General features: G+C 38.9%; 1 protein-coding gene across 2 annotated transcripts in view; it reads right to left on the bottom strand.

Annotated features, from left to right (window-relative positions):
- lrrc7 (leucine rich repeat containing 7) overlaps positions 1-25042 on the bottom strand; it is a 341063-nt gene that overhangs the window by 103232 nt on the left and 212789 nt on the right. For both annotated transcript variants that reach the window (XM_060829788.1, XM_060829787.1), the window contains exon 13: positions 11389-11488. In XM_060829788.1, the coding sequence (XP_060685771.1) occupies positions 11389-11488 (100 nt within the window). The remainder of the gene's footprint in view (positions 1-11388; positions 11489-25042) is intronic.

Genomic DNA, 25042 nt, shown 5'->3' with positions numbered 1-25042 from the left:
CTCTTGAACATAAAGACTAAGGATGGAATGGTTCATGGGTACTATGTTGTTGCTGGCAAGACAAATGCTAGTTTTTCCAGCAACATAAATAAAGAGTATGAAATGTTTGAATAGAAAGGTCTTCCATATTTTCTAGCTGCTGGTGCAGGAGGTTGCTTTGTGCCTCCATTCTCAGTCATAGAGTAGAGTAGAAGAAGAAAAGAAATCATGATGAATACTCAATTCAAGAATTATTAGATTCTTTTAAAAAAAAACTTAGTTTGCACTAAGCATACCCAAAAGATGATGAGAGAGAGGTCATTTCTCTGGGTTGAATGGAAGAATCAAGCACTTTATACTCTGGATAATAGAAGGGACCAGTATTTTTGCCAAAATGGGGCTGGCAGGCACACAAGATACACCAGAGTGATTATAATTCTAAAGCCTTAACATTTGATCTGGTCGGACTAATCCTGGAATGCACTAGTAGAAGCAATCGTGACAGCGATAGCTGGGGTCACAAACTGTGAATTGTAATCTTTCTGTTCCTCGGGTTGTGACCATAACGCTTGATCAGATAGTCACTGTGTTGTATTTTCTGCATCATCTTCAAAATGTGGAACAAAAATGCATGTTTATTTTGCTAAGGATATTCTTTCCTTTCGAATAAAATTTCTCCCAAATAATCCTTTTTGTGCTGAAATTGCTAACTCAAATTGGGATCACACTCTACAGTAGTCACCAGGTGTTGGCATTCAATCAGCTATTATTTTCCATGTTGCAGCCTAAAATTGTCAACATCTATTTTCACAAGGAAATATATTAGCTAGGGTTCAATTCTGCCATCACAGGCGTCCATCCATGTGTAATATCCATCAGAAGGCCAGTAGAAAATATTTAGAAACAGGAAAACTAACATTTCTTGAGGTAACTAGTGCTGACAAATTCAAGAATTTGAAGTCAAAGGACTCCAAAGTGTAACATGCTATTGGTTAAAAAACTTGTTTAGAAACAGGAAATAGATAATATATGAGAATGTTGGATTGGATTAAAAGATGTATGAATTGAAAACATGTTGAATTTGGGTTTTGACCCTGTTATTTCCAATTTACTTGCTCATTGAAATGAATTGTGTGCTTCTTAAATTGCTAACAATCCAAAATAAGAACAGGAAAACACTCCCAGAAAATCTAGGATATTTTTGAAATATATACAATCAGTACATACAGCAGTTAGACAATATGAGGCCAAAGCCAGTTACACCATTTTTTCTGTTTCAAAGAACAGCCCCCTCAAAGTTTTCATGTGTTTTTTGGCCCACTCTGATTCGCTAGAATAGTCTGAATGACCTAACCTACATATACTGAAGATGGAAACTACTGATGCCCTGAATTTCTGATATTTTACACACAAGATTATTATAGTTAACTAACCTGGAGGTCACTGTGTCTTCAAGAGAAGCAGGAGGAATCGAGCACAACAATACTAATTATCTTCTCTCCTGACCAGCAACTCGCACTGAAAGGGCATGATCACAGCTCACAATAGTATCTCTGAAGAGGGCAATTGGGAGTGGGCAATAAATGTTGGTCTAATAAATTGTGACTACATCCCATGAATGATTAAAAAGAATGAAGCCTAAAGCAGACTTTAGTTCAGGCCTCAAGTTGGCATGGAATGATGAGCAGATCAATTGCATTATTTTGATGTGAAAGGTTAGGGTTAGAGGACATCCAAAGAGATTTGGAGCCCTTGTATATGGATGTGTAAAATGCAATTTTCAGGTACAAAAAATAATCAAGTGGCTAATGGAATGTTAACTTCCATAACCAGAGGGTTAGAATATAAGTGAGAATGATATTTTGCTACAGCAGCTTAAAGTCTAGATAAATCACATCTGGAGTATTGTGAACAGTTCAGTGCACATGCACACAAAAAGGATTTATTGGCCTTGGAAGGTGTGCTACACAGATTCATCAGAATATTACAAAGGCTTAAGGTTAGATTGAGGAGCAATTACTTAAACTAGGTTTAACGGAATGCAGAAGGTTAAAGATAAGGCAGGGGGAAATAATTACGAGTATAGATAGACAACATTTCCACTAGTCAGAATTCTAGAACAAGGGACATAACCCAAAAAGTAGTGCCAGATTAGTCAGAGGAAAAGTTAGGAAACAGTTTTTCCTCCGATGATTATATGGAGCTGTCTCTCACAAAAAAATTACTGCTTCAATTAATAATTTTGAATCTGAGATAGATTTTTACTTGCAAGACATGATCATGAAATGCCATATGGATGAAGCTAAGATACAGAACAAGCACATCACATCACAATGATGAAACAGGGTCAAGGGGCCGAACAGCCTATTCTCATTTGTGCTCCTACTTCCATTGGCTTTGTTCCTGTTTTGGGTTCAAATCAAACTTCTTTCTACTTTCTCACAGTGCTCACATTTTTCTTCACACCTAAGGTTTTTATTGCATTAAAGCAAAGGCTAACTATCTTGAACTGAGGCATTAAAGTTACATTCAGTGGCACTAATGAATCCACACAATCAGGAACCTGCACCATCTTCAATATTGAGTTAAAATTTGATTTGGTTGAAACAAGAAGGTGAAACCAGGAGGTTCTGTGACCACTAAGTGGTCTCATCCACAATATAAAAATTACTTATTTCTCAAATTTGTTTATTTGCTTCTTATGCATTGCCAAAATGAAAAACAATCTGGAAACTCTAATAAAAGTCATTTTGTTAGTTTGTACTTCAAGATATAAAACAGATGCAAAGGAAAAGTAGAAATCTAACACTACAGTGTGTTCTCTTCATATGATGCATTATTTTTCATCATTGGGAAATTAAAAGCTCAGGAAGGAAGGGGGCTAAAAGAAAATCACTTCCTTATTACAGGACTGCTATACAACAGATAGGGGCATCCTCATTTCAAACTGTTGATTCAACTCTCGTTAGACTTCAAACCTCTTCCAAATGAGAGGTTTTGAGCTTTTATCTTCAGAAAGACAATGTGCTGAATTTTTCTGAGGTATTGAGGGTCTTGCCTGCTGGAAGGAGAGCTGATGAAAGACCCACATTGCCTCTTCGAGGAAATCAGCTAATATTAATGTGTCTTTCATAGATTAAGGGCCTAGAGATGGAAACTGCACCAAATTGGAGCTTCTGACCCATGAGAAACTAGCAGCTCTTTTGAACTGCTGTGCCATTGGGGATGCTGTGGCTGCTGCCAGAACGACACCTGAGTTCTTGCATTGTGATTACTCAGGCCAAGGATAACTCATGACAGGAGAGGATTTGTAGGATAAAAGTGTTGGGGGTTCAGCAGGAAGTGCAGAGGGTTAGATCCTAAAGGCCTCACCCCATCCTTCTGATGCTGATGTCCTTGATCAGGCATTAAAGCCTTTCTGAGGGGATCACATGACCCCCACTGCAGAAGACCACAGATTTTCCTGTACTGTATATTGTGTATTGCCAGATTTCCTGCCACTAGATCAGTATCAGCAGCAAAAAGGCCTGTAAAGGTCTAAATGGGAGAGGGCAGCAAGGAGTAACAGGAAGTCTGACCATGAGTGACTTCCTGTCCCTGCTTTAATAGTGGCAGAGGTGGGATTGTGGCAATGTTTCGGTTACTATCTATCCATCTAATTAGATGCCCTTTTTGACTTCAGATATGCCAGAAAGGAGGGCATATTCGCAAATTAAAATTCTTTCCATTAGTGATGAAACAAGGAGAGCTCTAAGACTTTAAAGTATGAATTGCATAGATTTTCTGGACGGCATTTTCTGCTGCCTCACAATGCCAGAGACCTGGATTCAATTCCCACTTCAGGCAACTGTTTGTGTGGAATTTGCACATTCTCCCTGTGTCTGCGTGGGTTTCCTCTGGGTGCTCCAGTTTCTTCCCACAGTCCAAAAATGTGCAGGTTAGGTGAATTGGCCATGCTAAATTGCTCGCAGTTTTAGGGGAATGGGTCTGGGTGAGTTTCCTTCAGAGGGTTGGTGTGGACTTGTTGGGCTGAAGGGCCTGTTTCCACACTGCAATTAATCTAATCTAATCATAATCAGGGTATTTAATTAAAACTGATCACAAAATTAGATTATGTGAATGCACATGTGGCAAGCCTCAGACAATGAAAATTAGAGATTGGCAGAAACATATTTTCTCCAAAAAATCCTTGATATTTGAAATCTAGTCCAAATAAATATGATTTTTACTATTATCAGACACATTAGCTAAGGGATTGTCAGCTTGCACTCTTCATATTATAGTCAGCGTGTACACTGTAGAATGTGGAATTAATAACAAAGTTCTCTCACCTGAACTAAGTTAGTAGATTTTAACATAGGGTGACAATGACACTTCTATATTGGACCCTGATGATGCTTAATTAAGGAGAAGGAAATAAGACAACATATTGACCTATTCTGGAAATTAAGTGAGGCCAATGTCAGACTTGTTCTTGATAACCAACCTGTAAGCATCCCATCAATACTTACAATCTAAACCAAGATATTAAGAGCAGCCATATTCCTGTCCTGGCAACTAATTGACACAATATTCCCATTACTTTAAATTAGTGCTTTCAAACGATTGTAGAAAATGAGCTACAGGGTGGCTGGCTGAATGTCTGGCTAGGAATAGTAGTGAAGGCTGTAGACTCAGTACAGAAGCAAATGAGGAAATGTTTTATGGAATAACAAAAAATCCAATCTTGATAGATTATGGAAGTTTAGGGAGTGAAATTGCACATCAGTAAGCACGTAAATCAGGTAAAATTGTATTTGCTGACCATTACAGAACTTAATATTTAGTTATTGTGAAATCAATGGAAGGGCCTGCTGGTTCTCTCTCACCTTAATCCTTAGAATCCCTATAGTGGGGTAACAGGCTATTCAGCCCAACTAGTTCACACCAACCTTCCAAAGACCATCCCATCCAGACCCCATTCTCCTACCCCTGTATTTCCCATGGCTAGTACACCTAACCTACACATCCATGAACACATTGGGTAATTTAGCAAGGCCAATGCACCTAACCTGCACATCTTTGGACAGTAGGAGGAAACCGGAGCACCTGGTGGAAACCCACGTAGACATGGGGAGATCATGCAAACTCCACACAGATAGTTGCCCAAAGGTGGAATTGAACCCATGTCCCTGGCGCTGTGAGGCACAGTGTTGCCCAAAAATCTAAATCTGTATCGGTAGGATGCTGGCAATCCTAAAAGGGTATCTTGTGTTATCTTTGAGACACCATAAAATCTGGGTGAATGCAGGTATAATTGTTTTTAAGTCGCTCATCAATTTTCAGCCACAGGTCTAGCCTCCTAGCCTGTTTGCTACCTTGTATGCTCCATGTATCGTGTTTGGATTGTAATGGAATAGATCAGAGTAAAACAACGTGCTTAGTAATATTGAACAAATCAAGGTTCTTATTTTCAATTAATTTGAGAGTTAGATAAGGTTTCATTTTCGTATTTTAACCTTTTTCAGGAGATTAAATTAGAAGAATCCACAACAGTGATAACTTCATATGTTCTGTTGAGAGGAGTGGATTTTTACTAAGTAATGTAAGTGTATTTCCCCGAGCAGCTGGTGGGGTATCTAGCACTGTTTATTGAACGATATACATATGTATAGAACAGGGAGACTGCCTCTGACATTGATCCTAGTGATAGTTGCTGCATTCATAACATACCATCCTAACACCAGATTCATCCTGTCCCTGAATGTTAACCTTTCCCCGGAAAAGAAAAGTTTGAATATATTTACATTTTTCTGTCATTATTAAATTGTATCCTACTACCTTCCTCACCAAGTCCCATGTAGCCAAGCTTGAATGCTGACCTGTTCCTGGACCCTTGGAAGGACAGGAAGAACTGGTATTGAGTGGGTGCACTCTTCTTAAGAGTAAAATAAACATTGGTTGTACCTTTTGCTTTGGGAAGTGCCACGTAGTGGAAAGTAGTGTGCTGCTTTTGTTGATGGATAAGCCATTTGCCATATTCCCTGAATCGTTGTTTGGATAAATCTGGCTGGGTTCGTTGCCATCTGGCTCATGTATAGCATGCCCATTGTATCAATTGTCTGGTAAGAGGTGATTGAGATGGTACCATTCTCAGCAGCTTTATTGGTGTGTCACATGATCAGAGGTGGCAGTCATTTTGTCTTGCAGCATTCTCGGCAAAGGATGAGTGTTTAGGAATAATTCTGTACTAGATGAATTAGTTTTAGCCATAAATAAACTTGTCAATGTCAATGTTTCTGTCATTCTCTCATCTGTCTATTAGTAAACAGGCAGTTTTTCTTCTCTTCATGAACTTTGTGCCTCAAACTCTCCACGGAGTAGGTAAGTACATGCACATCTGAGGCTCAATTCCTTGGCTAACTTGATGTGTTCTCCCCATGTATGGTAAAATAGGGCAAAGTCAGCATGGTTTCATGAAGGGGAGGTCATGCCTGACAAATATGCTAGAATCCTTTGAGGAAGTAATGAGCAGGTTAGACCAAGGAGAGCCAATAGATGTTATCTACATGGACTTCAAGAAGGCTTTTGACAAGGTACTGCACTGAGTAAGCTAAGGATCCATGGTGTCAGAGGCAAGGTGCTAGCACAGATAGAAGCTTGGCTGTCTGGCATAAAGAAGAGAGTGAGGATAAAAGGGTTCTACTCAAGATGGCAGGTGGTGAGAAGTGGTGTTCCACAAGATTGTGTTGGGATCACAACTTTTCATTTTATACATTTTATATGAAGGAACTGAGGGCATTCTGGCTAAGTTTGCAGACAATACAAAGATCAGTGGAGGGAACAGGAAGCATTGAGTAGTTGGGAGCCTGCAGAATGATTTGGACAGGTTAGGAGAATGGACTAAGAAGTGGTAGATGAAGTACAATGTGGGAAAGTGTGAGGTCATACACTTTCGTAGGAAGAATAGAAGCATGGACTACTTTCTAAATGGGGAGAAAATTCAGAAGTCTGAAGTGCATAGAAACTTGGGAGTTCTAGTGCAAGATTCTCTCAAGGGAAACTTGCAGGTTGAGTCAGTAGTTAGGAAGGCAAATGCAATGTTGGTATTTATTTTGAGAGGACTTGAATATAAGAGCAGGGATATTCTTCTGAGGATCTATAAGGCTTTAGTCAGACCACATTTGGATGATTGCAGTTTTGGGCTCCATATCTCAGAAAAGAAGTACTATCCCTGGAGCATGTTCAGAGGAGGTTCACGAGAATGGTCCCAGGAATGAAAAGCTTAACATATGAGGACTCTGGGTTTAGACTCAACGGAGTTTGGAAGGATGAGGGTGGGATCTAATTGAAACTTACAGAACACTGAAGGGCCTGGACAATGAGTACATGTTGAGAATATGGATCCATTGGTAGAAGAGGCTAGGACCTGAGGACATAGCTTTAGAGCACAGGGAAGACCTTTTAGAACGGAAATAATGAGAATCTTCTTCAGCCAGAGAGTGGTGAATCTATGTAATTCATTGCCACAGAATGCTGAGGCAGCCAAGTCATTGAGTATATTTAAGTCTGAGATAGATAGATTCTTGAGTATCAAGGGGATCAAGGGTCAGGGGGAGAAATCAGGAGAATGGGACTGAGAAACTTATCAGCCATGATTGAATGATGGAGCTGACACGATGGGCTGAATGAGCTAATTTCTGCTCCTATATCTTAAGATTTTATAATGTGGGCTGTAGATATTCTCCTCTCTTGTTGTCTTCTGGTTGGTGCAAGGGTCCAACAGAAATTCTCACTTCTTTTTGCAAGTTTCTGGTTTGATACTGGAGCAATATTCCAACAATGCAATGTCTTTCAGGTCTTCTGCTGATGCATGGTGCTCTAGAGTGAATTTCACATTTGGGAAGTCTTCAATTATATTTGTGCTGTTCTTTGACAGCAGTTTCCTTTGGCTCTTCACTCTGTGATCAGAAACTACCATTTTTCCAATTCATTTCTTAGACTCTTGCATATCCAGGACTTCCTTATTTCAGGAACTATGTGAAATGGATTTGGATGCTGCTCTAGTTGAATGCTCATTGATTGTAAATACTTGGATAATTTCATAATGCAAGGGGATATTCTCAAGTTCTATGGAAGATCTTGTTGCTGCATCAATTTGTGGCATTGGTCACAATGATTATGTTCATGATCTCTTTGAAGTTTCTTCCATTGGGTTGATTGTCATTATCAATTATGCTTCAGTGGTCATCCTCTTCTATGTACTCAAAACGTAGTGCAAATTCCAAAGTCTCCTGCTCTAGCTGTTTGCTGTGGTGAATGGTGGCCCAGTTTGTTTTTTGTCTTCCTACCCTCTGAAAAGTGTCATACGATCTAGAACCCTGAGTGGTTGTAGGTATGGGACGTCATCGATAGTGGCTGTCTCAAAGTGGTAAGGTTTTTTCCCCTATTGGTGAGTAAAGAAGATGTAAGGCTTCACATATTTCCCTGCTCAACAAAGAGTAAAATTGATTTGGATATAGCCAGCCGGTGAAATTTCTTGTCCCTTGTACCAGAGTCTCAGTCATGTGGCCTCTGTTCTCGGTGAGGAGTTCTAGACCATGGATGCAATATGTGGAAAAAATCTTGTCTCAGTCACTGCACAGCAACTGGTAAGTCAGAGATGGCTGGTCCTATATTGAGATTAAATTTTATTTTGTGTCCATTGACAATGACTTCTGCACTCCAAAAAATCTGATACCTGTGCTATGTCAGCATTCTGAATATAAGAAAATGCTGACTTGTTCTCTGTCTGGCTTGTATAAGAGGCCTGAGATAACTCAGAAGTGTTGAAATCTTCCAAGCCATTGCGCAGCCTGGTCTGAGCCCACCATCATGATGTAACTATGCATGGCTTTGTGTTGGGTGCTGGGCTAAGTTTACTTTCACCTGATTGCATTTACTTTTGTCAGTCTCATACTCTGGGGCTGTTTGCTGTTATTTATGGCATTCCTGCTTGTTGCTGGTCTCAACATGTATTGTTGTCTGTTCGTTGCCATTGCTGTTGGACCTGTTTGTTCGTTCGGTGTTTGCCATTCCACCCCCACCTCGACTTAGTCTTTACCTGAGGCTGACTGTTGTGGCCTGTTTCCTCTGCTGCTATTCTTAGTTTTAAATTTTTGTACCTACATGTTTCATTCCTGTTGTTCCAAGAAATGTTATTTTGATTATACTTACAGCACCATGTTGGCAACTGTTCATTGAACAGGTAAAAATCCTTCCATGACAGTGAAAGGAATTGCTCCAGCACAATGTCAGATGACCTGATGTCATTTCCTATGAGGTCATCAGCCATTGACTTATGCTAAATTGATCAACCTAAATGCCCACTGAGAAGGAAAATCTATCTCCACACATTTAGCAAATATTTTTCTTTCTTTTTAACAACATTTTGTATCTAGACACAGTCTCAAGCCTCAACCAAATCATAGAAAAATCAACATAGAGTATTGACCAAGTATGAAAATCAGTAAACCAAAGATCGAAAATATGAACTGTCAGTTTGAGGGTGAACAAAGGAGTAAAAATTATGGATACAGTGAAAACCGGGGGTCAGTGGTGGCAGAAAATGGAAGTGTGGAAATTAAGCAATGGATTTGCTCTGATTAAAACAATTCAAAAAAAGTGTAGTGAGTGTTATTTAGGAGTAAACTGTTTTTTTGAGATGGAAGGGAAGAGCGCACAGGACAGTTTAGAGGCTAGCATTTATTATATATTGTAAGTCACAATTAGTACTTGACAGGGTTAATTGATATCAGCTGAGATAAGGTCCACTCATCAGGATATGAAGGACTGTCCTTGAGAGGAGCTCATGAGTGTTTTTCAGTACCAGTTCTAATTGTTAAGTTGTATGTAGCTAAACAGTACTAAGTACTTATTCTTAAAGTGAGCCAGAGGTCTCACTAGAGACTAACATGTAACTCACATGTAATGTAATTAGCTATTAAGGACAGTGTGTTAAACATATTCTGTTCAACAAGTTCAAGCCTCACTTTTGTTGAAGATTAGATGTGGGTATCCTTTAACATTCAGTATCAGTAACTTAGACTAGTAGTAAAAAAAAAGTCTTGGTGGCAACTAATCTCTCCAAGGTCTCTCAGATGGTTCTGGTGGACACATTCCACAACATATACCAATACAGTTCAGAAATCTGGACAAAATCAAGAAGACAGAAACAATAACTTAATACTAGTTGGATGTGGATGGTCAGATGAATGTACAGAGCCATGAGAAAGAACAATATCTAGAAAAGTATGTCAGCGAGGTGAGGGGCGATTACGGGAAACTCAAAGAAAATGGTGGCAAAGGCATTGAAATAATATGGACAGAGAGATGATGTATTTTAGCAAGTGATGGAGATGTTACTGCTCAGAAGAAGGAAAAGAGAAAAGGCCTAAAACCTTATGGGAAAGATGCTGTGGTGAGAGACTCAAACACATTGGAACTGGAAAAAGATTGGATAACTGACAGAAGATGGGAAAGGGTTATCAACCAGCACATGGTATTCCCAAGTAAAACAGGAGAAGTTGAAAGAGGTAGTAGCAAGGAATATTGATGTTGATTACAACACTCCATCATATTCCTTTACATGAGTTGCTCATGAAAGTACAGCCAGTTAATTGGGCAGGCAGTCTAAGAAAAGTGAGGGGAATGTTTAATTAATTTTCTCCTGATTGTAAAGTTATCACATGATTCTCCACTCAGCAGTTCATTGAGAATTTTGTCCAAACTCAAATCAGCACATCGAAAGGTGAACAAATGCTGCAACATTTAGTTTGGATAAAAATAAAATGTTTAGCACCCTCAACAGTTGGATTGTCTTCAAATGTATTTTAATCATATCCACTGATTGCCTTCTTACTCATTCTATGGTTAAACTTCAGGGACACAAGCAGCTCTGTGGTACACACCTTAATTACCATTCTCCAAATTTAAACTTGAAAAGTGAGTGCTTCAGTGTGGCTTTACCTGACATGGGTCACTGCATAGCAGGACTTCTGTGTAAAGGAGTGTTAGACCCAATTGTGACAATTCCAATGTTACCCATGTTGATAGTATCTAATTCATTACACACCATGTACCAGCCTAGGATAATCAGTTCAATTCTAGTATAGTCAGTTCTAGAAAATCAGAACTAGTATAGTTCCACTTGATCCCAACTGAATTATCACATAGAGCTAAAATTTAATTTATTGTTGTATAATGACAAAATAAAAAGAAAATGTCAAAAGACTAGCCCAGTTAATGCTACGTTATTACGTATAATATCACCTTTCTGGATACTACTTTCCCTTTTCCAGTTTATGCAAACAAACATGAAATCCAAACAAGGAAAGATGATGTCACATTAAAAACAGCTCTGATCTCAGTTCCCTTAGTGAGGAGTCTCACCTTCATCGTTGCGTGGCTGCTGTGGAAACATATAGTTTGTCAACACTCTCTGTTTTGTTTCTGGATGAGACTCAGTTTGCAGAGGGATTAGAGCCTTGGACTAAACCAGAAGCATAAGAACAGAGAGGAGATTATAAACTGAATGCATTATTTGAATGATCACTTTATCAAAAAACAAGGACAAAGCTAACATCATTAATCTTTTCATCCTAACCGACAAATGATGTAGTCACTATCTCATTTAAATTTGAATAAAGCTCTTAATAATGATTCAAGGGCATCATGTCAGAATGAAGATCGGTGACAATGACCAACAGGTCACGCAGCATCTCTGGACACGAGAGCAGGTCAATGATGCTTCATCAGAATGTTTCTGTTTCTCTCTGTGCAGATGCTACATGACCTATTTCCAGCATTTTGTTTAGTTTTTATTTCAGAATTGCAAGGATTTGTTTTGTTTTGGTTAAACGACCTGTATTTAAAAGACGAAAACAACCATTTTGTTTGACTTAATAGATAAGAGAGAAACTATCTTTGAACTCAATCAATACTTTGACTAAATTCTAATTTTTATTTTCTGTTTCAGTCTTTGAGGCAATCTACATCCCATTGGTCCTGAATGGAGTTGGTTGGGTTGAAATACTTTGCATCATGGTATGATGTTGCAACCTGGATGAATTGGATGCTCTGAAATTGGATCTTGTGTTTCATTTAAACATTGTTGATGAGCTGCCAATATTTCCATAGACAATTCACATTTCTGCAGCATTGAATTTCAAATGCACAGGAAGTGGGTGGGAGTCAGTCAGGATGATTGGAAAAAGATTGAGAGTCAATTTTGGATTTGATGTTTTAAAGGCATCTTCGGAATATGTACTGTTGGTCCCCCAAATTGGGCCTGGTTTATATGTGCCTATTTGTGTCTACAATTGATTAACCACAGCTGCTGGTTAGTACTGTCTCAATGTTCAGCAAATTTTAATGAAGAATTTTTTAAACATTAGGGTTCTTCAGACATTAGAGTGTCTTTGTCTTTAATTACAGGCAAAAGAAATTTGCAGGACCCTATATGATATAAAAATACATAGAGGGTGAAGTACGCAAATTGGAAGCTCCAGGAAATGAGGAGACCTCACGGAAACTGTTATTCAGGAGATCTTAGGTCGCTCTTCCTAATTATTGATTGGTTGGTATGAGATGGACTGAAGAATAGGATTGTTTAAAGTAACTGTCTGACTATCATTCCCTGCAATTATTGTATGAAAGTATAAATGACCAGTCCTGTATAAACCCTGTAATGTCCACTGACAGGATTGAACCAAAGATAAGCACATAGTTAAGTTGCATGAAACACAAACTAATGACTTCTACTTCATTTTAATGATACATGCTGTTGCATGCTGAGAAGTGATGCAACAGGAAATCATTAAAATTAAGTCTGAATCTGTATAATCATGCATCTATGCAAGTTAATGATAATTTTAAACAGCGAATATCACTGTTGTGATTTGTTTGCTTGACCAACGGTCAATTACGAATTTTGCACAATCACAGTCAAGCCAATTATAGGGTGAAATTCATCGTCAGCAGAGGTTCAGATTGTTCAGCAGAAGAATATTGAGCCAACAGAATTGAAAATTTGGCAGGCTGTATAATTGACAGCATTCCCTCTATGTTCTGTTTGTACCATGACCAAAGCTGATTTTCACTGTCAGAATCATTCATTTTAGCTTTGATGATGCTTCCCCCTTCATCTCCTCCTGAAGAAGCATTTGTGGCATAGAACTCCAGGAGTTATAATTCTTCTAGAATCTCACTAATGAGATAATCTTCTTGTGGAAGATAGGATGGAGATATTGCCACATTACTTGACTGTGAGAAACATGCCAAGCAAATTTTGCTGTCATGAACTAATACTCACATCAATTACAGTAGAGGACAATTGGAACAGGACTTTTAAAATATCAAACCTAATATGAAACTCTAAGCTGCTCTAAGCGGTCTCTTCGAGGTGTTGGGTGGTAGTTGGAAAGGGGATGGATTTGGTTCTTTGAGGAAACCAAGAACTCTAATTTCTGGCATGCCCAGGAGTCATGGCACAGGCTCAGAGTGCCAACATGCGAAGTTATGCATGGCCTGTGCCTTTTGTTTATTACAACCTGAGAACTTCATCAGCCAGGGTCATCAAGGTGGCATCTGTGGGGATGCAAAGTGAAGGCAATCTATTGGGGTGCAAGAGAAACCAAGGACTGGGATTAATGTGAGAACCAGACCACAGGATCCAGGACAGCCATAACAGGTTAGCCACATGAGGATAATGACTGAAGTGTTTGGCAGGAGGGAAAGGTGATTTATTCAAAACGTGAGCTGTTGTAGCAGGTTACAGTTTGTTAGAATACAGTGAAGTCTTGGAGTTCAGTAATCATAGCTCAGTGTCCAGGTTAGGGTTCAGGAAAAGCCTGAGAGCTGTAAGGGCATGAAAAACCTTGTGAATCATTAATACATCAAAGGAACTAAGTGTGGGGTTGAAAAAAACCCATAAGCATTGTTCTCTTTAAGCTGCATGACCATCAGGAAGCTCCATGTATGGTGTTCAGTGTGCCAATGAATAGCCTGTTTCTTGAAGCTGCTGCCACAGAGCTCCATGCAACAGCAAAAGAAAATTACAAGGAACACTGAACATATGCTGTATTTGATTACTGCATCTGAGAAAAAATGTAACTCAGAGAAACCCTGGGGCAGCATTAGTGTCTGTGAGTGACACTAGAGAGCAGTCTCAATAATCCTGGGAAGCACAGTTTCTATAAAAGGGAAGTGAATTGCCAGTGCATGAGCAGATGTTGAGGCAGTCTGTGATGGATAAGTCTTTGAGGGAGCTCTGTAACTTGGGTTGTTGAGAGTGAATAATTGGAATTTGTATTAAGGAAACGAAGTTTCAATCAGATCTGGTGATCCACGGTGACACTAACTGTATCTGGGGGGAGAGATGGGCTGGGGTATTAGGTTGAGAAATCTATGAGATCTGTCTTGACTATATTTCATATTTGGATGTTAGTGTGTCAGCTGTATGTGCACGTTTAAGAGAAAGAGAGAGTGGGGATGAGAGAGAGAGACAGATTGTGTGACAGACAGCGAGTTGTGTGTGAGAGAGAGGTGCACATATATGTGCATGCGCGCGAGTGTGAGAGACAGAGACAGTTGTGTGTGTGTTTTTGCGTGTGAGAGTTATGTGTGTGTGAGTGAGTTTTGTGTGTGTGTGTGTAAAACTTTGTATAGCAAAGCTTATTTTTGGTTGTTTGGCCTTATTCCTTTAGTTAGTACCTGGCAACACAAATAATATTATATAACAAACCTCTTCAAACAATTTGTTAACCATGACAATTTCAGCTTTTAAACTAAAATGTCCTGTTATGTTGATCTCTTTATACCCTAATTGACCAACTATACATTGGATAGCCATCAGATGTACAGTCTAATGATTGTTCCCTTGAAGATACAACAGTGTCCGGACTAAAAGGAAAAGCCAGGGCCAGTAAGAAGGGTAACATGTACTACAACCTAAGAATACTAACAAAATTACCGTCTTTGAACAACAATGTTCCTGCTTAAAAACATTTAAACAGAAATCTGAAAGAAATGCTTGATTTGCAAAGAACAATACTTTTCTACCTGAATGTTCCCTCTTGGCCTGGGAGTGCAGAGCCAGGACAACTCCCCAGGATGCAAACCTGGCCTGGGAGGAATTGCCATTGATGGTCAGATTTTCATTCTGGGTGTGGAAGGGTTGCAGGAGTGAGCTGGGTGACATAGAAGTGAGGTTCACCAGCCCCAGAAGCAGTTGAGTCACAGTTTGTCAGGTGTGGAAGCAAAGAATAGGCCCACCTTAGTGTTTTAGTATTGTGAGGAAAAGAGTAAAACAAAAACAGTCTTTCAGTCCTTACCCCTCCACATATTCCTCATGATTCACCTATGTAACGTCATGATCCCCAATACACAACTGAGTCCAAAACTTTCACACCCTCCATGTCAATCCATGCCTCCCAATTGATCCCCTTAACCTTTTATAGCTCCTTTGCTGATTTAATGTCAACTGATGTCCACATCCTTCTTCTTCCTCCAAGTCTACTCATCCAATATCTACTATGGGCAGACCTCAGAACCAGAAAGCAATTAAGTAATTAGATATTCATTGATGAATTCCCTATTAGAAAAACAACTCTGATAAAAACATATCCACTACATTTATCTTCTTTAAATCCCTTATTAAAAGAAGGAGTTGTATTCATAGTCCTACTTCAAATACTCACACGAAACTGTCAATCAAATGTGAACTGACAAGCACTAATCCTGTCTGTAATGATAACTCTCAGGTTTATGTTCACAGACAAAGTGAGGTAGCAAACACTAATTCTTAGTTAAATACTGTAACCAAATTTCTTTGCAAACATTTGAAGTGCAGGAGATTTAAATGACTTGACAGTAATCTTTTATAGCAGCCATGGACGGTTTCAATGGGTTTATGCATATTCATTTCTTTTTTCACAATCCTAAAGGGGACCTTTCCTCTCTAAAGGATACATGACCTCACCCAAAATTATCCTGGCAGCATATTGAAATGGGTAACTAACCTCTCTAAAGAATCCCAGTAAGTTTTGACATACTTCTAAAGACTCTTGTGGTTCATTGGCAGTATCCCACCTCTGGACCTGGAAGCCCAGGTTTGTGTTCCATCTGTTCCAGAGGTACATAAAGACATCTCTCTGAACAGATTGATTAGAAAATATTTAGACATTATCCTGTTACATCTAAAGTGCAAAGGCTGTGTTTTGGACATCCTGCTAATAAAATTTAGATTTGATCGAAGGCCACTGCACTTTAACATGTACAGCTGCCTTGTGAATCACCGATGTTCAATTCACATTCCATTCACCCTTGTAAAACTGTTGGGGGGGGGGGGGGGAGGGGGGAGGTTAATAGTGAGACTTCCAGATTCAGTCTTCAGACATCACTTTCCATCTCTGCAAAAATGTAGGCTTTTCTCTGTATTTTGGTTCAACTTCAATTTTCAGTCATCCCAAAGGGACATTTAGAAAATGTGATAACAACAGATAATCTTCACTTGTTAAGTCATTTATCTAATCTTAGTTGTGCTGAAAAGAACAATCTAAATCTGGGTATTAACCAAGTCTAATCAGACATAAATTTAGATTTCAAAATATCACCATACCAATCACAAAAGTGACAAGTCTTTGCCAAGTTACTTTGACTGATAAGCTATTAGGTACAAAGGAATTGGTTATTCAGTCCCTTAAGCCTTTTCTGCCATTCAAAAAAAAGTCTGATCTGTATCTTAATCCATATTGGGTCTGTAACTCTTAAAACCCTTAGCTTAACAAAAAAGTGATCTGACTTAATTTTGCAATTTCCCATTGGTCAAGGGCCAAATTTCCATCTGGAAAGGGAGGTGGATTTCAGTAACTGATTGGTTACATTTATTTTTATTCATCTAGGAATTCCTATTTTCCCTTCACGTTCCCTATTCTAAGCAATTTTCCTCTGATGGGTCAGGATTTCCTTATGTGCAAAATGAATACCTATTCTCACCAAAATCAGGTATCTGATTTTAAATGGGGATCAAGAACAGATTTCATCCTCCACACCATTTTCATCTGTTACTAATAGGGCTTTGGAAGCCCAGTAGAAATGCATCAGGTTTGACAGTTTATGAAGAAAATTAAAAACCAGAAGAGTTTGGGTCAGACTCAACTTCAAATTTTATTATTAGATGTAATCTAGATTTTTTTAAATTGATTGATTCTTCATAGTGTTTGGCCTTTACAACTAAGTTGACCCTTACATTGGCCAGCCTTGTGTTTTTGTTCATGTGGCAATGCTTTTCCAATGAAGTAAGCACTACAATGTAATTAAAATGTTACAAACTATTCTGACAGATTGTGTCATCATATTTTCTGCTGTGATATAAACTTCAAAGCAAAACTTTCAACACATGGAAAAATAAAACTAACCACTTGCTATTTCACAATGATTGTGAGGCCCTTTACTTTGAAATTTAAAGAAGTATCTGCTTTTCTTTCTTCATAGATACCAGTGCATTCTTTGATGGCTATGGCTGCTTTCAATGCCTGACTGAGTTTCAAATAATAATTGGTCTCAAGGTATTCCACTCATTTGAAAGCATATGACAGTTTAAAGAATTTGTAAAGGCAGGTTGCCTCTTTGATGTGGTTCTTGGTTTGTTGTCACAAATAATAGAATTAAAAATATTACAAATGTTTCCTTTTCAGATGGCAGAATGCATTTTTCCATAACAAAATAGTTAGTGGCTTTTATTAGATTGTGACACATTTTATTCCTCAGAGAATGTAAAATATTTTTCATTGATAATACTCCATCAAAGTTGAGATTGGTAGATAATGCATACTGGATGAGTATGCCATTAATAAAATATGGTTAGGGGGTGGTACAGTGAGGTGGTGGAGTGATCTGGCAAGGCGTGGAAGATACTTGGGAGCATAGGGATGGCAATGTGAGAAGCATTGACTTTCACGATGAGTGGACAGTGGGTTAAGGGGTAAGTTTTCAGTACCTTTAAACATTGTTCCTGACAATGAACTCCGCTTGCCACAGCTTTTTTTTCCTGATTCACTTAATCTATCAATTTCAACTTTTTGCTTCCACCTACAATATTTACTATGCCACTTAGTCTGGCATATCAGCAAACTTGGCTATACAGCTCTCCATTATTTATTCCCCTTATGAATATAATGAAAATCTAAGGCCTCAGTACAAATCACTGGTAACCAGAAGTTATGTTTGCAAATTTGAATATGTACCCTTTATTTCTGCTTCTCATACCACCTAAATAATTTTCTATTCAAGCCAATAGATTGCCTTCAATGCCAACTGCTCCCATTTTTGTTCACAGTCTCGTGTGCAGAACTTACATGGAAGAGGGATTGTTACTGAAAAAACATTCAAAGATCTGTTAGTTGTTTCACCAAAAGAATCAACTACATTTGTTAAACTTGACAAATCCATTCTAGTTCTCTCTATAGTTATTATTCATTCAAATGTTCAGTCACTCTTGCCCTAACAATCATTTCTAGTGGTTTCCCCCTAATTGACCCTTGATTAATATACCAATAACTTCCTCATTTAGCTCTCTTCCAGGGAGATGTTGGCATAGTGGTAATGTCACTGCACTAGTAATCTAGAACTCCAAGGGGAGATGGTAAATGCTAAAATTTGAATTCAGTAAAAATCTGGAATAAAAAAAACTAATCTAATTGTGTCAATGATCATACAAACTGTCTTAGTTTCCTTTTTCCTTTAAGAAATTTGCGATCCTTACCAGCTCTGTCCTACAAGGGACGCTGGACACACAGTAATGGGGTTGACTCCTAACAACAGTGCAGTAATTATTGCGATGCCCATAGCCCAGAAATGAATTTTTAAAATGTGGACTGATATTGGAATTTTTTTCAACCCAAAGAGCAATTTTTGTATTTAGAGTTTTGAAAGCATCAATTTCCTCACTTACTTATTTTATTATCCTGGAGTGAAAACTATCAGGTCCTGGAGATTTTGCAGTCGGGGAGAATGCTGGTAAGTGGAGTTGAAATGCCCATCAGCCATGATTGAATGGCGGAGTGGACTCGATGGGCCGAATGGCCTTACTTCCACTCCTATGTCTTATGGTCTTATGGTCTTAAATCACATTCATTTCTACATAACCTTTTCATTTTAGTTGTATTGAATGGGGTTAGTTTCCTTGATTAAAAAAAATCTTTGTATATTTTTGATTTTGTTATCATCTTTTTGTTTAAAATTCACTCAAGTCGGTGTCCTAGCTGGGCAGCATTTATTGCCCACCCCTAATTTCCATTGGGAAGGTGGTGGTAATCTGCCTTCTTCAACTGCTGTTGGTCTACCCACATTGCCCTTACAAAGGGAATTCCAGGACTTTGACTCAGTGACATTGAAAGAGTGGCGATGTATTTCCAAGTTAGGATAATGAGTCGCTTGGAAGAGAACTTGGAACTGACGGTGTTCCCATCTATCTGCTGCCCTTGTCCTTCTATATGGAAGTGGTCATGGGCTTGGAAAGTGCAGTCTATGGACCTTTGGTGACCGATACAAAATAATTACTGAATAAGTTTGTTACCTTCTATTTATCGATATTGACTTACTACTGATATCAATTTCAAACCCACAACTAACTTGACCACATGCTCTCTCAACCACCCTCCTAATTCCTCCATCTCCACACATCTACTACCATGATGAGGGATTCCACTCCAGCACATCCCAGATATCCTCCTACTTTAGCGACCATAGTTTTCCCTCCTCAGTAATTAAGGATGCCCTTAACTGCATATCCTCCATCTCCTGCACTTCTCCCCTCTAGCCTCCTCCCCCCAAAAGAATAGAGTCCTCTTAGTGTTCAGATGGCATTCTACCAACCTCTGAATTCAATGCATCATCCTCTAACATTTCTGCCACCTACAATCAGACCCCCCCTATCACCACAAAAATACTTCTTTTGCCACCCTTATCCGCTTTCAGCAGGGACCACTCACTCTGTGGCTCCTTTGACAACTCCCCACAAACTTCTCCGCCACACCCAGTATCTTTCGCTGCAACTGTAAGTGATGCAACACCTACCCCCACACCTCCCCCTCACCTCTGTCCAAGGCTCTAAACAATCATTCCAGATGCGACAAAGATTCACCTGCACTTCATCCAACTTCATCTATTGCATTTGTTGCTCCTGTTGTGGTCTGGTCTCTTCTATATCAGGGAGACCAAAAGCAGGCTCAGGGACTGGTTCATGGAGCATCTAAGTTCTGCACGCATTAACCAACCCGACCTTCTGGTGGCCATCCATTTTAATTCTCTCTCCCATTCCACCAGCAACATGTCCATCCTTGTCAGAGTGAGGCTAAATGGAAACTGGAGGAACAACACCTTATATTTCACCTGGGAAGCTTGCAGCCCAATGGCCTTAATATCCAACTGCACCAGCTTCAAAGTTCCTCCTCCTCCATTCTTGTCCCATGTCTAGCCCCACCCCTTCTCACCTCCCTAATCTGTTCTAGCCTGTTCACCTTCCCACTCACCTGTATGCTGCACTCTTCCCACTGTCTATCACAGTAACCCTCTATCTGCATCTACCTATCATCATCCCACCTACCTTTCCCCTAGTCCCGCCCCCTCCCTCTATTTATTCTGTCTCCTCTGTCCCTCCCCAGTCTTGACAAAGGGTTTAAGCCCAAAACGTTGACTTTCTTGCTCCTCGGATGCTGTCTGACCTGCTGTGCTCATCCAGCTTCACATCTATTGACTCTGACTGCCAGTATTTGCATTCCTCACTGTCTCCTTGGTATCTTCTATTGTCTGACACTAAGAGCGTGCTACATTTCTTCCTTAAAATATTTGTAATGAACTTTGTTTTCTTCATGTCCCATTATTATTCGTGCCATCTTTTCCAGTCTGAAGAATCTCTGCTTTTATTTACCTCATTATTTTCCTGATAAAGTTCTGTGAACAGAAAAATGTAATGTTTTGATATTGGAGACTGTCAAAGAAGTGTTAGTGAATTTTCCATCTGCCATGAATTCCATTCAATTTTTCATTGTGATTTTGGGCCCAGACTGAAGTTGAATTACATACTCTCCACTATAAGATTCTGTACTCCACATCAAAAAGCAACATTTATGAGAAAATTGTAACATAGAGCTTAAAAATTACTATGTCGTGTAAAAAGCTTTCAGTGTTTAAGCATTAAAAATGCAGATTTCTCCATCTTTATTTTTCTATTTAAATGAAGCATTTGGTTTGATATTATGGATGCGTTCAATTTGTATTAAGAATGCTGACATTTTGTTTTCTTTCCTTAATCTTGGAAAAGAAATGATGCTCCATCCATACAATAATTCTGAAACTTTATTTTTATTATTGGAGTATGCAAATAGTCCAGGAATGCAGAATACCAGGAAAAACCTCGATTCAGATTGAGATTTTGAAGAAGTAACAGAGGATTGATGAGGGGAGAGCGGTGGACATGATCTATTTGTACTTTAGTAAGGTGTTCGACAAGGTTCCCCATGCAAGACTGATTAGCAAGATTAGATCTCATGGAATACAGGGAGAACTAGCCATTTGGATACAGAACTGGCTCAAAGGTAGAAGAGAGAGGGTGGCGGCAGAAGGTAATTTTTCAGACTGAAGGCCTGTGACCTGTGGAGTGCCACAAGGATCAGTGCTGAGTACACTACCTTTTGTCATTTACATAAATGATTTGGATGCGAGCATAAGAGGTCTAGTTAATAAGTTTGCAGATAACTCCAAAATTGGAGGTGTATGGACAGCAAAGGTGGTTACCTCAGATTACAACGGGATCTTGATCGGATGGGCCAATGGGCTGAGAAGTGGCAGATGGATTTTAATTTAGATAAATGCGAGGTGCTGCATTTTGGGAAAGTAAATCAGAGCAAGAACTTATACACTTAATGATAAGGTCCTAGGGTGTGTTGCTGAACAAAGAAACCTGGAGTGCAGGTTCATGGCTCATTGAAAGTGGAGTCACAGGTAGATAGGATAGTGAAGGTGGCATTTGCTGTGTTTTCCTTTATTGGTCAGAGTATTGAGTACAGGAGTTGGGAGGTCATGTTGCAGCTGTACAGGACATTGGTTAGGCCACTGTTGGAATATTGCGTGCAATTCTGGTCTCCTTCCTATCGGAAGGATGTTGTGATACTTGAAAGGGTTCAGAAAAGATTTACAAGGATGTTGCCAGGCTTGGAGAAATTTAGCTGTAGGGAGAGATTGAATGGGCTGGAGCTGTTTTCTCTGAAGCGTCGGAGACTGAGGAGTGATCTTATAGAGGTTTATAAAATCAAGAGGGGCATGGATAGGATAAAAAGACAAAGTATTTTCCCTGAGGTGGGGGAGTCCAGAACTAAAGGGCATAGGTTTAGGGTGAGTGGGGAAAGATAAAAAAGAGACCTAAGGGGCAACTTTTTCACGCAGAGGGTGATCCATGTATGGAATGAGCTGCTAGAGGAAGTGGTGGAGGCTGGTACAATTGCAACATGTAAAACGCATTTGGATAGGTATATGAATAGGAAAGGTTTGGGGGGATATGGGCTGGATGCTGGCAGTTTGGATATCTAGTCGGCATGGATGGGTTGGACCAAAGGGTCCGTTTCTGTGGTGTACATCTCTATAACACTATGGCTCAAGATAATCAGATAGCTGATTCTGTGGTAATTACTGCTCATTGGCGCAAAGTTCTGTAATCGATCTTTGGGAAGAATGAGACTGAAAAATCTGATCATTGATTTGTAGTAGCTCATGTTCATTAGTCCCTGTTAATCAATTGTTTAATAAGGATGGTCATCAGATGGTATTGACATCATTGAGATATTTTAGTTAACTTTTCTTAATCCACAAAATGAAATTAGCCTAAAATTAGCCCTTAATATGCCTCTGGTAGCACTGAACACAACTGAGTATGTGCATGCATATAATAATTATGTATGAGCAACGTTAACAGGAAATGCCTTTAATAAAAGGCAAGGGATTTTAAAAAAAGAATATCCGTACCTTAATCAAATTCGCAACTTGCTAACCCCATGCTGAAATTTTACAATTATCTTAGAGAAATATATGATAATTTATCATTTTACACTGTCAATACCAAATATATTGAGTTGATCCTTCCTCTCCTACAACCACCTGGAATTGTGCTAGACTTGAGTAAAATGAGATCACAAGCTCAAATGTAAACTTTTGCCGCCTATAAAGGTGTTGGGCTTGCCATTATAAGACAGTGAGGTAAATTTGAATGTCATCCACACTATTTCATTGTGACCAGAGCATGTGAGAACTCTTCCAGTTAATTCAGATTGTGACTTTTGGAAGCACCCTGCTGAGGAATTGGCAATAGATGAAGTAAAAAGATCTTGACAATGATCTCCCATTTAGCCCATGCCTTCTCATCACCCTCCAACCCCCACCTTTTGTTATAGCAATTATCCTTCTTTCGTTCCTGCGTCCTCCATACCAATTCTTCCAATTTAACAGTGTACAGAGAGTCCTACAGAATAGGCCCTTCAAGACTGACCTATCTACAATAATATAACTTTCCAGCATTTGAACATTATAACATTCATGTACTTTTTAAAGGTTGAGAGATTTCCTGTCTCTACACCCTCCCAGTTACAGAACAATGAGCCATTTAATAAACTGGCAAATCTCTCAGAGAAGACAATATAGTGGAAGGATATGGCAATGGTACACACATTGTTCCCACCAGAGAGAAGGTTTTGGCCCAATTGTTATACTAAATGCCTAGATGGTTCATTTGGTTGTAGATTATACCCCACACATTTGATCATATAATCTAGGCGACCAATGCAAGACAAATCAAGTACTGCATTGTCATGGGTGCCATCTCTCAGAAATACCTCAATCCTCTCGACTGTCCAGATGGATTTAAAAATCTCATGCATATTATACGAAGATAAGTACAGGCACTGCCTTAGTGTTTAAAATCACACGAGCTATTCTGCCTACAATAATAATATTGTTGTTTGCAGGACATGTTCATCTGCGTGTAAAGCATTGAAAACACATCAAAAATTATTAGTAGGTAAAGTTTGGGAGAGCCTGAGGACTTGAAATGAATATGCAGTAAACCTTGCTTTAAAACTCATTTCATTTATCGTGCAGATACTACAATGCCTTTTGTTATTTATTACATTGCAAGACATTAATAAAGTCATAAACTCTGCAGTTTAAACTGATGAAGTAGTTTAATTTGTCATTCTTAAATTAAAATTGTTATATTAATCATATTGAACCATCTGTTGTCAGATTTAAAATTAATTAAATCCCTTTGGAAGCTGGTGGTAAGCCCAATTACAGAAAAACTATTCTCTTCACAGCTAAGCAAAGGCATTAAAATAATTAATATTAAAATAATGAATGATTGTGCACACCTGAGGAGAAAGAAAACATTCAGGTTGGACAGTCATTTTGGAGAGCAGAGAATTAAATAAATAAATATTAAATAAATATTCTTAGTTTAAGTTTTCTTTTACAGCAAGGACCAGGCTACTTCTTGAAGTTAATTGAACAGCCGTGGCAAACAATTCTTTAGGAGAAAATGTGGGTCTGGGTATATAACACTGAGTGAATTGGGATAAATTGAACTTTTGTTACGTAACCAACCATAAAATTGGCATTTTCTACAGCTGTTTTTAGAATTGGACATCATATTTTACTTTTCAAAATTTCCATGATAGATGCCCCATTTCTGAAAGCTATAAAGGAAAAAAATTTCAAAACATAACTGTTCTTCCAAATATGACACAATTTAACCACTATGTTTTTTCTATAATCTCTCCTATACATTTTGAAGTGCACTTCCTGAATTCTGAAGGAACTGTTCCCCCCACGACATTTAGGTCCATTCCTCAATCACCCCTATACCAACACTACTTCCTATAATATCTTCCCTTGAAAGCAAATTGGAAATACTGGAAATACATTCCAGTTGGAACCCACTCTTTTTATCCCCTCCCTTCCAACCATCCAATAACCAAAACACTCTTTCAAATTGAAAACA

Source organism: Hemiscyllium ocellatum, chromosome 9 (assembly GCF_020745735.1).
Source record: "Hemiscyllium ocellatum isolate sHemOce1 chromosome 9, sHemOce1.pat.X.cur, whole genome shotgun sequence".
Taxonomy (NCBI): domain Eukaryota; kingdom Metazoa; phylum Chordata; class Chondrichthyes; order Orectolobiformes; family Hemiscylliidae; genus Hemiscyllium; species Hemiscyllium ocellatum.
This window is presented reverse-complemented; position numbering and strand designations above follow the sequence as displayed.